Here is a 15,090-nt window from a genome sequence, read left to right on the forward strand (position 1 = left end):
CAGCATCACAGTGAGTGAGGGAGCCCAGGATGATGAGACAGAGGGCTCAGCGGTACCCCAGTTACAGGATGCACCCCGGGGAAGTCCGTCATACCTTCCCCTACCAGTTTATGTCTGGTCCATGGAAGCTCAAGTGCCCCATTATGCTCCTGAAACCCAGTCAGTGCCTTTGGGTCACAAAGTGAGTATCTGATAAATTGATGCACAGCAATTACTGCTTTCATACAAGATGGACAAATGGAAGCCTAGTGACAGCATACCAGTCCTCTGGTTTCTCTGCATCAGGATCGGCTACATATTCTGGCTCATCATCCAGCCAACCTTCTGGCTTCACAGCATCATCATCTGGAATCTTTGCAGGAGCATCCTCATCCCTTGGGAAAGAGATACAAGGTTGCTATTATATATTCCTTCCAAAAAGATTTGGCAAAAAAACCCCATAAGGCTTAAGACACTGTTGTACTAGATACAGATCCTCATCTAGACTGATTCCTAAAACAATGAGTATATGAACAGGACTACCAACTGATCGAGCAATTATGTTTTGAATATGAAAAGGCCAGGTAGTAAATGTTGGAGTTTTTTTTGCTACCCCACCATGCTAGTCAGATGAAGCTCCTATTCCTTTATCTGTCTCAGTGCACATTCCTCCAAACACAATGGAGAGAAGTGGTAACATTTCATGTATCCTCAGAAAGAAGCAGCCCGGGGAAAGCATGTTAATGAGTGAATATGTGATGTATTGTACCCAGTAAAAATGTGTTCCATCTCAGGACCTAATTCTATTACCCCTGAACTTCTAATTATTTACCATGTCATTAGTCAAATTGACAAGGGAACACTAATTAAAATTCAATCATGTTGATTCAGCATTTTATGATGAACATACCCCCTTTTCCAGATCAATTATGGATAACAGTGAAGTGGCAAAGTTTGCAGATGATATGAAGTTACAAAGAGTTCAAAGCTAACTGCAAAGAGTTACAACAGGATCTCACAAAACAGGGTGACTGTCCAACAAAATGGCACATTGAATTTAATATTAAGTGTATAACAATCCCAATTATACACACAAAATGGTGGGGTCTAAATTAGCTGTTACCACTGAAGAAAGATTTTTGGAGTCATCATGGATGTTTTCAGAAAACATCTGCTCAATGTGCAGTGGCAGTCAAAAAAGGCTAACAATGTTCGGAACCACTAGGAAAGGGATAGATAAAACAGAAATCATAATACCACTGTATAAATCCATGGTACGCCCACATCTTGAATACAGAGAAGGGTAACAAAACCGATCATCGGTATGGAACAGCTTCCATATAAGGAGAGAGGAAAAAAACTGGGACTGTTCAGCTTAGAAAAGAGAGGATAGAAGTCTATAAGATCATGAATGGGGTGGAGAAAGTAATAAGGAAGTATTATTTATCCCTTCCTAAACACAGGAACCAGGGATCACAAAATTAAATTCACAGACAGCAGGTTAAAGATAACATAAGTACTTCTTCATAACACGCAGCAAACCTGTGGAACTAGTTGCCAGGGGATGCTGTGAAGGCCAAAAGCATAGCTGGGTTCAAAAAGGAGTTAGATAAATTCATAGAGGAGAGGTCCATCTATGGCTATCAGCAGAGATAGTCAAGGATGCAACCCCATGCTCTGGGTGTCCCTGAACCTCTGACTGCCAGTAGATGAATCTCTCAATAACTGCCATGTTAGGTTCATTGCATTTAAAGCATCTGCCACTGGCCACTGTTGGAAGACAGGATTCTAGGCTAGATGAACCTTTGGCCTGACCCTGTATGGCCATTCATGTTCATAACTGTCAGTCTCTCAATGGCTATCTGGATTGAAGGTGTCAGATTTCTAACTGGCCATTTGACCCCATCACAAGAGCTTTTTTGACAAAATAAGCTCCAAGCATTTCATTATTTTAAGTGTTCCAGCACTTGATCCCATGCTTGATCAGACATCAAATGAAGCACATCTATGGCTAAGCAAGGAACTTCATGTAAATGTTACCTGGCTTGCCAATGTTAATTAGTGCTGAACTTCATTCGGACACTCATTCGAGTGCAAAGGCATAGAATCAGAATCTGCAGTCTACCACCAGTCAGATACTATGGTTAGGCTTGGAATAATTAAATTTTTGCAGGTAAATATGTAAACAAATATCAATTTTACCATGTACACAAACTGACAAAAAATTTCAATCAAAATGTACAGACAAAGAAAAATGTTGCTTCAGAAGTTCAAGTAAATAAATTAAACTCTGTATTTTGACATGTTGACAATGTGTGTTTTAACAGTTAAAGCATTAACTTTTTGAATCTCAATGTCTATATGTTAAATAATTGTCTGATCCCCATAATTTCCAAATTGGGAAAATTGAAATAAATTTTTTTTAAAAAAGCTTTAAAATAATCCTCCCAAATTATAAAAGATAAAAATTGAATTCTGCCAAGCTTAGCTATAGTTTAAACAGAGATAAATAGCTTAACACACAAATGACTGCATGTCCAATGTTAGATTGGTCAACACTAGCCAATTAACTTGGAATACAGGGGACTGAAAAATAAAAATAAAATGGACAAATGACTAGCTAAGAACTGTTTTAGACCAGCACTAGGTTATCTAGCAACAGCTTTCCCCAATTCCACCACCCAAGCTACTCACCAATCCTCTGGTTTAACAGCATCTGGGTCTGGAATCTTGGGTCTCTCATCCCAGTCCTCTGGTTTCTGGTCATCTGGGTCCTCAATCTCTCGGGGTGGGTTCACAGCAGGAGTCACATCATTTAGGAGATTCCCACTATTCACCACAGTCTGATCAACCAGGATTTCAAAACTATTATCAGGATTCAAGACTGGAAGAACAGGGACAGGGAGGAAGAGTTAATGGAGCCTTTTTCGCTAACATAAGGAGAAAACTGATCTCTAGAACATCTCACTGCCACTTTCTGCTCTACCACCCTTTTCTAAACCTCAAAACTACAACAATCATCCTTCTAGCTAAAGTTACCTCCACAGCTAAACAATGATGCCCAAATGGGGCTGCTAAAGGGAAACAAATAACCTATTTAGTCTTTTATCAAGGTATAAAGACAAAGATTTTTATGGAAAGTCTTACTCTGGGTACGCAATAGGCTTGCGTATTACACAGCCCTCCCAAATCAATTACATCTGGAAAAAGTTCTGCTCTGTACACACTCACACCTGTTACCCTACTTATAAAGAAGAACCTAGTATAGTGAGATTTATCAGGTTCCTCTTCTGCCCCCTCCACACACACAAAAAGATAATCAGGCTTTGCCACTTCTATTTTCTTAACAGTAAGGACATGTACTTTAAAGACTGAGAACTGTAATTCCTTATTTACTTGAAAAGTAACTGTGGAAAAAAACTGCACCACCCTTAATGGATCTGCTCTGTATAAATTCATGGTCCCATCTCTGGCTTTTTGTGAAATTAAAAAGCTTTTTACTCCCTTTAGGCTTGCAGAGGTATCACATGTAAAACTAGCAGAACTGTGGATTCTATTCTGCCCCATCCATCAACCGAATTGTTTAACAAGTTCCCAACTGTCAACGGGGGGGTGGGGGGAAGGTTTGATAAGTTCACCAAAGACATCTTCATTACTGGCAATGAGACATGAAGTTTGAAACTGGGTCTCTCTATCTGGACCAGCAATTAGAGTGTCCTTTTTATACTTATATTCATCATGTTTGATAAAGAATTGAAACCAAAACACATTGGACCCCACTATGCTTCTTTTTTTTAAGTCATTTTTCAGACTAGATCCCACACCTGCCCACACTGCTTAGAAAACTCCCCCTTCAGTCAGTCAGCCTCAGAGCACAGCTCCACATTCTATTCTCCACAAAGAAGAAATGCAGAAACACACTCAGTGTTTAATTTTGCAACCAGTGAGACAGCAGCTCAGTGTTTCTATACTGCTTCCATTCATGCAGTCAGGAGCCTTGTTTCATTACTAGCTGCATATAGATTATGGATAAGTCCCCTCTCTAGCAGCAAAATATCTAGAAAAGCTGATTTTTAAGGAGATCTGGCTGTGCAGTTGTAGCAGTCAGAGCTCCAAAGCCGAAAGCTACCTAGCAGAGCTTAGGCCCAAGCCAAGAGTGTAAGATCTAAGCAGGATTCAATATTCATATGGCCAATAAGAACATTCAGAATTAGGATAACAGGACTAAGAACTAAACCAAGAGTTCTGAAAGGAGTAACTCCTTCATAGTTAAGGGCATAAGCCAGCCTTCAACAGATGGGTGTTAGGAAGAGACTGTCCCTATAAGGTAAGTTATTCCTAGCGTAGGGCCTCTTGAACATTTCTCTGGGGACTCTGATGATAGCCCCTGCTGTAGACAGAATATAGTACCACAACCACTGATCTTATCTAGTGTGGCAATTCTTATGCTCCTATCACTATTTTAACCATGGGTGTGACCAGCCATTCACTTTCCATTGCATTTTCCCTATCTGACTTTATCAGCTCTGAAAACCTCAGTGGTACAGCCAGTGAAAATGAAAGCCAATTAAAATGACTTATGTTGAAATAGTTGCCTGAAAGGAGGGCTTCTAATACTTTGTCCCAGGGAGATGCAGCATTGCTATTTCCTCCAGAGTTTAGAGCTTACCATCCCAAAAAGTTAAAGAATGGATAGGTATGCATACAACTAGAGAACATGTAAGATCCCAGGTCAGTAACAGAATGCATATAATTATACTAAAAGTTAAGAGATTTAAGACCATATTTGGAAAGCCAAATCTCCTTTACCTACTAAGTTCAGAGTCCCATATTTTCCCTGCAAGAGTTAAGACTCAAAGCAGTGCATGCTCCTTGATGAGATTTCTTGCACAGAAGAACAGAACAAAGAATGAACAATTTTCGCATATGGGGATTTAGAATGTATGTTTTAGTTGTATGAAGTCCACATACATGGTATATTCAGTTACTGTTTTAGGACTCCTTTCCATTTCTCTTGCACCAAAACCACAAAATAAATTTTCACTCTAACTTTTTTGAGATCTACACATTTTTTTGAAACACTCGCCCCGCCCCAAGTTTATAGTTGCTTTACCCAGAGTATAGAGGTGGGTCTTCTTATCGGTAAAGTAGGTCTTCAGATCTGCATCTGGACGCTTTGCATGCTTCTCTTCATACTTGCCGGTTTTGGGGTTCTTGTGCCGAAAGATGAAGTGTAATTTGTAATCTTCTCCACATTTATCAGGTCCAAACATGATTGTGTAGGCAGTTTTGTCATGGAACTGATCCTTTAAAGAGAACGGTTGGAATAAATCATTCTAGAGTTCGGGTTTAGACAAGACAGCGTTCACTGCCAATGCACTTCATTCATTAAGCAGTTTGATTATACTTGGGATCAAAACCAGCAACAGATGGTTGACAGAGTCACAGAAATTTGAAGTGGAAGAAGCCAGTTAGGACAATCCAATCCATCTCCCTACTGGCGCTTTAGATGGGCCCTGCATTTTCCATCATCTTGTCCAACCATCTTTACTTTCCCCTCACTAGTAGAAGGGAGTTTTCAAGAGTGACAGGTAAGATTAAAGCATCAAGCCATAAAGTTGTGCCTAAGTGGGCGCACAGTATGCAAATGTAAAATAACCTGTTAGATTAGCCAGACATCAATTAAAAAAAAATTCCAAATCACAGAAACCCCATAACACAAAAGTTTCATTTTTAAAACAAAGCTATTGTCAACAGCCATTATAAGCACTGAAAGAAACTGAAATCTTAACTGTGTATTTGACATTGCTGTGTCTAGTCAGTCTTACAGTTTCCCTTGTACATTCAGTTTCCCAGTCTGGGTAGTTCTCTCACAATGGGGAACATACAAGGCGTTAACAGAGTAAATTTAGTTGAAAAACCACAGAAGTTAGTACCACGCACAGGGCTGATGTATTCTATGAAGCTCTAAGAATTAACTAGATATCTGTAAACGCCATCCCTTTAACAAAAATAGTTGCAAGCAAGCTTGTCTACTCTCACTGACCCTATTCATGCATTCAGTTCACAAAGAACTGAAGAAGTGATTGTACAATCACTAAGTAGCTTTTCACATCTTGAATGGCATATCCTGGTCAGATGTGGATCTGTATCAATATTCAGAAAAAACAGTGAAGGGGAAGGAGAGTTGGGACAACAGTTTTGACTTCTACTTCCATGAGGGGAAGCCTACTGAAAACTGGAGGGCTTTGATTAAAAATATCCAGTAGCTAGACACAAAATCCTCTCAATTTTATCTTTCAGATAATGCTCCTGGAAAAGTGGCCCACGGGCCAGGTACAAGATGTGTTTAGTCCAAGACACTTACTGCACATAGTACATCCTGCTAGCCCATGCTGCAAGCAGCAAGTCTCTAGTACTTCAGACACCAAGCTCCTTACAAGCAGATTGAAATGCAAGAAGTCTGGTGCAGAGAAATATAATTAGGATCATCTCAGTCTATTTCGCTTTGCAGGCCCTCTGTGGAACACACTTTAGAAGACAACTGTCTAATCCCAGGCAGCTAGCTTCCCTCTGCATAAAGAGTACAGTTTAAATTGTGGAACAGCTAAAGGGAAATATACAAGATAAACGATTTAGTGTGCCCTCTACAGACCTCCCATATGAGATGGCTACTCTTATAGTAAGAGGGAGAGAAAAGAAAGAAAGATATCCCAGAAGTGTGTGGCAGTTAAAAAGAATGTTGTGGATTCTTATGGGGGAGAGGCAGGAATGCTCAGCCCCTACAGCATCCCAGAGTCAATTGTGGTAACCAGATTTTCAGAAGAGTTCAGCAACCATCTGCTCCCACTAAGGACAATACAAGCTGCTGGGTGCAGACTACTTCTGCAAGTCTGCCCCTAAACACGAACAGCTGCCTTCAGTCCATTAGGATCATAAGAGTTTCTTTGGGGAGGAGCAAGAGAAAGACAGGCTTGTCTTTAGGGTGTAGTAACTAAACAGCATGCACACCACTCACCAGGTTCAGCTCGGTGGTTTTAGAAAGCAGCTTCACATAGGCACCACCACACTCAATCCCATTCTGGAAATTCACTTCATACCTGATTTTCATTTTGGGCAGAGAAGCAGAGAGCACATTATAGTACATGGAATAAACTAGACAACATTCCCTTCATATAAGGATGTAATGGAGCTTGCATACAAATTAAAAAGGTTTTTTAAATAAAAGAGTGTTTCCCACATTTCATAATGGATCTTAGGCAGATACATAAGAACCACAAAGTAAATAGCTAGGCAACAGGCAGAATGATTAACTCGTTATCTCATGCAAACTGATGAGCAGATTACCCTCCTTTCTTGCTTGAAAAGTCCAACGTATCAGCTACTCCCAATAAGTCTGGATTCTTGTATATCTGCCATGACCCATCTAAGAATTGTTGCTAAACTGGACACACTGTGTGTCCCATGGCAAAAAAGAGCTGAATCAGTTGAAGACCACTAACAAGCTGTTTTTGCCTTCCTACCAGGGAAAAAGAAAGAAAGGACAATTGGCTGGACAAAAAAATCTGTTCATTCATGAATTGTCTTTACATTGCCCCTGCTAACTGTTTGACTCTTCTTGTCAATCACAACAGACAAGTCAGTTCACTAGGCCCTTACTATTAGAGCTGCAGCACAGAAGTGGAACCAACTGCAGTTGTCAGTATCACACTGCAAGGAAAGGCTAATTTCCAGAAATTCAGACACAGCTAGTTTATTCAAATGGAAAAAGCAGCATCTCCAACAACTTGAAACAGAAAGTTATTGTACACTACAATATCCCAATTATTTTATTTTATTTATTTATTTATTTTTGCACGCAAGAGTGGTAGCCAATATTTTGTGTGGTAATGGGCTACCATGCTTTACTACCGTTTGGTCAACAAACTCTACGTAATTCTGGAAAAAGCCGCTAACAGCCATCAGCCCTTTCTGGACAAGTAAACACTTGTTATTTTCCACTTACTGTACAATGAGGGGTTTGGTATCAAATATGAAGGGTTTTGTCAGTTTGGCAGAGATCGCATGATGCTTGGCCCGGGACATCAGTACTAGTCCTTTGTCCCCTGGAAGTTTGGTGTCCTTCATTTCCAATACTTCCCATTTACCTGCAAGGAACACATATCATTTCATTACTATTATAACCCACAATTCCTTGTTTTCTCATTTTAATTAACTTTAAACAAGAAACTAAAAATTATTATTCTGTACAATATAAAACACCCAAATGCCCACCCACTTTTCATATGCAGGATATTCTCGTGACTATTTAGTCAGGGTAAGATTTGCACCTCAAGTCTAGCTCTGCAGTACAGACAACCAAAAAATATACCTTCTGAACCAAAGCTAGATGGCACTCACCATCGTATTTTGCAATTTCATCATCTGTGTCATCCTTCTTGGCCTTGGAAAGAACCCATCTGAAATGATATCCCCAGCAGAGGTAAGAGACAGACATACAGTTACAGACTTCTATACAAAGCCAGCTCTAAAAAAATACCCAGCCCCTGCAAGAGCTACCCTTTAACTAGACCCTACTGTATTCTGAACCCCATCATTGATCTGTCTCTTTGGGAGTTCTGCCCTGAGTTCTCCAACACATGAAGCAAATTCAGAAGTAGGCATCAAAGCAGCTTTGTACCGGTGATCCTATTATCAGTATTCCACTAGGGATAGTGCTTGTAGCTCCATTATCTCTATCTTGTCATATTACCAAGAAAGGCTACTGAAAGCCAGTTTACGTGATTCTGGATGTGCACATGGTACCCTCTTAATGAGCACCTAACAGAAATACTTATTTGAACATCCTCCAAAGTTTCAAGAGATACGAAGGTTAGGAGAAATGTATAGTAAGGTGGTTATATATGGGGTCATTTGAACTCTAATCATATTAACAGGTTTCAGAGTAGCAGCCGTGTTAGTCTGCATTCGCAAAAAGAAAAGGAGGACTTGTGGCACCTTAGAGACTAACAAATTTATTTGAGCATAAGCTTTCGTGAGCTACAGCTCACTTCATGAATGCATCCGATGAAGTGAGCTGTAGCTCACAAAAGCTTATGCTCAAATAAATTTGTTAGTCTCTAAGGTGCCACAAGTACTCCTTTTCTTTAATCATATTAACATTAGCTATTCAAGAATGGTTACTCTGGAAATGTTGTATTTTATTACACCTTATTGAAGGTCCAAACTGACTAATTCATTTACATTATTAAATCATCTTGAGGATCGCACTTACCCTTCCAGGGTTCCCTTATCAAAGTTTTCCACAAAATAAACCTCTCCTGTTGGAACTGCGGGCTTGTAGGTAACCTATTGGAGGAGGAGAAGAAAAAAGTCTACACAGACCTTTAAACATCTTTGCTGCCCTAGGAAATTACAAGGCTTTGAGTTCATCCCACTTTTCCTGACTCAGACAAGTTTTCTGCCTGAAGCATCTTAAGTTATTGACACTCCCCAAAATCTGGATGCCATTGCTTGAAAGTTATAATTTTATTTTGAAGATAAAAATACCGAAGTCTAAGAGTACTAGCACTGCAAAATCCTGGTATCTCATCACAAGATTCAAATGCCCTTAAAGAGATTTTCCTATGGAAGAAATGCAGCTCAAGTTTCATTGCAATGCTTCTTTAAAATGAATGCAGTCACTCTGTTGGCATATTGAGTTTTTATGCTCAAGATAGCCTCCAGATCAGACCAAGACGGGACAGGTTACAATAACCAGACTACCCAAGTGTAATTCTGTTTTATCATTGTAAATTTAAGTCAAACCTTTGGGGATGGAGGAGGGCTGCTGGCTTCCGGCTTTGACTCTTCTACCTCCTCAACACCATCTTCCAGGTCATCCTCAATATCAATTACATCACCACCATGGTCATCTTCCCCATCATGTGTGTGGACATCAACTAACCCAAGTATCAGCAATGTCACACACAGCAGCCACTTTAGTTCCATGGTCTGTACACACAGAAAAGATCAAGCATTATAACCCTATACCCACTTCCAAGATAAAGGGCACGGTCTTCTGTAGTTTAGTGACAAGTACCCAATAGCAAATGAGCAAGTGCAGTCCAGAAGAGATCACTTCATGTTATGTTTCTCAACTCTCTGTACTTTGTAAGCCTATTAACTTTCTTTCTCAGTACACTTTATGTTGCTTTTCTTAATCCTGTGCATATCTTGTTCTGTACATGGCTTGCACCAGTGTTAATGAGACCAAACATCTGGAGTATACTGTATGAAATGCTACAGAAGCATCAATTGCTATACAGGGATTACACATACTCTTCTACAGCATGAAAATAGGAGCCACAGACACCTGCCTGTGTTTACTGGCATGCTTATCTGCTCCGGGACAAAGCAAGGCATTAATGTGGAATGTTGCTCGATGTGAGTGAGAGAGAGAGAGAGAGGGGGAAGAGGGGGTCTGAACTTACAAGATAGCATGCTGACAGTCTCAGCACCCCAAAAACCCACTCCCCCTACATACACACAACACACTCCCTGTCACACTCCACCCCACCCCCAACTTTTGAAAAGCATGTTGCAACCATCTGAACTCTGGGATAGCTACCACAATGCACTGCTCTTTGTGGCATTGCAAGAGCTGCTAATGAGGCCACACCAGTGCGCTTCCAGCTGAGACTGTGAACACTCGGCAGTGTTTTCTCTGAAGGCTGGTTTAACTCCCAGCGCTCTACATCTTCAAGTGTAGCCATGTCCTAAGAGTGATGCAGGCCTTGATCAACTGGCCAGGCACAGTACATGCAGGATCACTCTTGAAAAAGATACTTTCTTTCTCTAGGATGAAGCACTATGGACTGCTCTGCAGCTCAGTTCTCATAGGCAGTTACATGTTTTAACTACTGCTTATACCATCACCTACCAGGGTGGTTAAAAAGATCTAATTTATTTTTTAAAAAGTACAGATTTTCTTTTTGAATCAATTTTTTAAATAGATTTAAGTTGTGACAACCTATGTTAAGGCCTAAATTTACTATAACAGTTTAGTGACAAACAAAAATAAAATTATTAAGCAGTACATGTTCACTAACAAGTTTTAAAATAAAGTCAAATGAATGAACTGGTGGAAGTCACTGGCTAAACATGTGGAACCAAAATTTGAAGTACTAAGCCAACTTTTGACTCCAGTAGCCTCTTCTGCAGGTGCATAGAATTTTTTTTCTTTCCATGTACTCAACTAGTTCAATTCAATGACTTGCCGATTCAAAATTAAGAAATCAATTGGGAGTTTAAAAACCAGAAAAAACTGTTTTCCTCTCCAATATATGAATAAAAACTAATCATAAGAGGATGAGATCTACTAGTTCTAAAAATCTTGAATGACATGGTGACCAGAAACAAATCAGTTAGTGAGTTTAACTACATACGCTTCCTTAGTTTGAATTTTTTTTAAAAAAGTGTGTTTTGGTAAGCTCTTCTTTCCTATGTATCAAGTATATTTAATAAAAGCATTTTAAAGTGCTGTTTTGTGCATAATTGAATTTTAAATTCCATCACAAGTAGAAATATTAATCTAGTAAATAAGTTCATCCACCATTTCCAAACAAATAATGTAAATATTAACATATTAAGTGAGACAAGGTGGTTAAGGTAAAATCTTTTATTGGACCAACTTCTGTTGGTGAAAGAGACAAGCTCTCCAGCTTGCAAAGCTCGTCTTCAAGTCAATATACCCCTTGAAGGCCTGAAGAAGAGCTCTGTGTCAGCTCAAAAACTTGTGTCTCTCACCAACAAAAGTCAGTCCAATAAAAGATATCACCTTAACCACCTTGAGTCTCTAATATCCTGGGACCAACATGGCTACAAGTACACTGCATACACAACGTAATTGCTTAACTACAGATATAGTGTTTTTCCCCAGTTAGCAAAAAGGAAGCACCAAGTTAGTGTAAAGGCTATATATTTAGTTACAAATCAACATGGTAACCATTAAAATCCATAATGAGAATCAACCTCTTTAGGAAAACAAAGTAGTACAAATACAAAGCAAATTTAAAAAAAAAATTAAATCAAGTTTTCTGCTTCCTGATTTAAGTCAATTAAAATTAGTGATTTAAAAATCAATCCACCCACCATCAGAAAGCTTGTGAAGGCCACTGTCCCTCATCTGAAGACCCTGATTTCTGTCCCTGCTCCCCTCTACCCCATTTTTTGTTCCTCCACTCTATATTAAAATGGTCAATTGATGCTGCCAACAGAGGCCTAGACATGGCTGTGTGCTGATGCAAGCTCACCAGATATACTCAGCCACTTGAGTCCCATTGAAGAGTAGTTTCAATTCCCACCCCCCACAAAAGAGTAATAAGAAAAATAATCCAGAATCCAAAGACTCATGATACTGTAACCGTTTTTAGATAGCTCATTAAAGTTTATGCTCTGAAGTAACCAGAGCACAAGGTGATGACCAATGTTTGCTAGACTCTCAGAGCTGTAGTTCAAAGGATATTACTCACTGAGAAGGATATTTTGGGGTGTTGCAAGTATTGTTTTACTTCTTGAACAGAAGAAACAGAGATGGAGAATGTGCAGTTCCGAAATAAGTAGACTGACACAGGGAGCTGACAGCAAATCCCTGACAACCCTATACTGTTATCCACCCCTACCGATTACTATGGTGCCTAAGTGCAAAGCAGAAAAGTACAGTATTCCTTTTAGGTAGCCTTACTACATTGTGTTTTTACTAGGTGTTCTCTAGATAAAGATTCCAACTTCAAGATCATGAATCCCACCTTATCCCCCAGTCTCCCCACAAAAAACTTGTAATTTTCTGCTGCTCACGTACAAAAGTATCTCCCACAGACAGACAGTATTGTTTCTTTGAATCAAGGACACGAAATGTCTCCCTCCATGGAAGGATACCACTATTTAAAAAAAAAAAAAACAAAAAAAAAACTATGTTTATATAAAGTTGACAGATCATTCTGAGGACAGATACAAGGCAGATGAACATCTTGCATTGCCATCATCATCTGCAGGTATACCATTACAGGAACAGTAGAGTTTGAGCCTAAAATGCATTCCTATGCACAAGTACAGCAATTTAAACATTGCTTTTTTAAAAAATCCCATCCCTCCTCCCTCAACAAAAATCTCAACACTTGAATCAGTGCAGAAAGCTAAACCAGTTACTTGAACAAGTCTGCAAATCTACATCAATGAATCTGTTGGGTTGCAAAAACCCAAGACAAAAAGCAAATCAAGAGACTCTGCAGTTCCAAATAAGACAGTACTGTAGCACTGCCAGCAATTTTGTAGGTCATCATTGCCACATCACAAAAGATTCAAATGACAAGTTTCAGCATAATGTCATTTGTTGATTGCTCATACAATATCTCTGTCACACTGTGCACTTGTTTACTTACAATAAGTTATGTCTCAGCTTCCTTCTAAAATTGAGCTGCAACTGCAAGGCCAAACAGTCCACAATTAAGTTCTCCTAATAATTCGTTGTTACATATTGAAAATTCTTATATGTGGGCAATTTGACAGTATGCTTGTAAACAATGTTATCTGGTGCACATATATGCTTTCGAGAACAAAATGTTGCAACTTTCTAAAGAAACAAGTCTTGAGAACATCAAGTCTTTCAAGGGGGAAGCTAAAGTTCAGATTTTACTATCATACGCAACATCTAGAGAGTCTGATTAGAAAAAAATAGAATAGAATCTTTAAACAAAAAGGGAAGCTTTAAGACTATAGCAACGTTTTATTTTTACAGTCCTACGCTAAATCCATCTTCAGCTTGTATTATATGCTTTCTACCTATGGCAACATCCCAACCAGACAGTTGCTGCACCAAGCAGCTCTGTGTTAAACAGGTCTCAGTTCATCCAACAACTAAAAGGGAGAAGACATTACACATCACTACGCAACAGTTATATATATTTTGCACTATGCATAAACCACATTCAGAATCTCAGAGCGGTCATTGACCTCACAGGGCAGGGGTAGTCAGTAGGTGGACTGCAGGCCAGCTCAGACCACCAGACTCTTTAAGAGACCCTGAAATCTATTTACTTATTATTATGGGGTTGTTTTTATTTCTTCTCTGGAGTCTGGACCCCGACTACCTTAACTAAGAAATCTGGACCTTGGCAAAAAATAATTGACTACCCCTGTCATACAGTATGCCTACACTGTAATTAAACACCCATGCTAGCCTGTGTCTGCTGACTGGTTTGTGGGGCTAAGGCTATGGGGCTGTTTAATTGCAGTACAGATGTTCAGGCTCCAGCTGGAGCCTGGTCTCTGGGACCCTGCAAGGGTATTACTAGGGTTGGGGCACAACCTGAGTCAAGTGTCTGTCTTGTGACTGAAGAACCACAATATGAAATCAAAGGAACAGAGTTTATAAATCCACAACCACAAAGCAAACATTGCTATCCTTAAAAGCTCAAGCTCTTTTTTTGGTAAGCAATTTGGTCTCTGTGCTAGCTCACTGGCCACTGTTGGAAGTGAGTGCCCCACAGGATTTTACAAAGGATACTGCCCAGTGGAGAAGCAAGAGCCTCCAACATTTCATTTGGAATGTTAGACTGAACATCACCAGGTGACTAGAGAGTTTACAGGGAAATGCTTCACCAATCAGATCAAGAGTTACCAGGGGTCAAATTCTGCCTTACCAATTCCTCTGTGCTATGCCATTTAAAATTAATGCATTTGTCTGAGGTATAAGTCAGGCCAGATTTTAGCTCTCAAGTTTCCACCTCAGGTATAATCATTCCAATTTCAACATTTCCAGAGTTGAATTATGATGAAGTCCCAACTTAAAAGATGCCCAATTTAAAAAGGTATGTGGTTGTCAAGCACAAGACTGCCTACCTGTTTTGGGAAAGGTCGTGGTTCTTTATTCTTTATACTTCCCTCCCGATCACCACCAACCAGCAGCTCCTGGTTGGTGTAGTGTGGCTGCCGCTAAGACAGGCTCCCTGCCTACCTCAGTCCCATACCGCTCCCCGAAGGGGCCAATGCGCCCCTGCAGCCTGGGGCAAGGGGCAGCACGTGGCTCTGCGCGCTGCCCCTCTCTGCAAGCACCGCCCCCACAGCTCCCAT

The 15,090-nt window shown here is 39.9% G+C and overlaps 1 protein-coding gene across 4 annotated transcripts in view; it reads right to left on the reverse strand.

Annotated features, from left to right (window-relative positions):
- Positions 1-15,090, reverse strand: part of CANX (calnexin) — a 61,097-nt gene that overhangs the window by 7,230 nt on the left and 38,777 nt on the right. For 3 of the 4 annotated variants that reach the window (XM_077825440.1, XM_077825438.1, XM_077825437.1), the window contains 8 exons: positions 9,787-9,972; positions 9,254-9,327; positions 8,380-8,438; positions 7,985-8,126; positions 6,998-7,079; positions 5,093-5,285; positions 2,674-2,863; positions 261-374 (listed from right to left, as the gene is read on the reverse strand). In XM_077825440.1, coding sequence (XP_077681566.1) covers positions 261-374; positions 2,674-2,863; positions 5,093-5,285; positions 6,998-7,079; positions 7,985-8,126; positions 8,380-8,438; positions 9,254-9,327; positions 9,787-9,969 — 1,037 coding nt within the window. In that variant the 5' untranslated portion in view covers positions 9,970-9,972. Of the gene's footprint in view, positions 1-260; positions 375-2,673; positions 2,864-5,092; positions 5,286-6,997; positions 7,080-7,984; positions 8,127-8,379; positions 8,439-9,253; positions 9,328-9,786; positions 9,973-13,400; positions 13,422-15,090 lie in introns of those variants that run through there. The other variant, XM_077825439.1, reaches the window with a different exon arrangement.

This window comes from Eretmochelys imbricata, chromosome 8 (assembly GCF_965152235.1).
Source record: "Eretmochelys imbricata isolate rEreImb1 chromosome 8, rEreImb1.hap1, whole genome shotgun sequence".
Lineage (NCBI taxonomy): Eukaryota > Metazoa > Chordata > Testudines > Cheloniidae > Eretmochelys > Eretmochelys imbricata.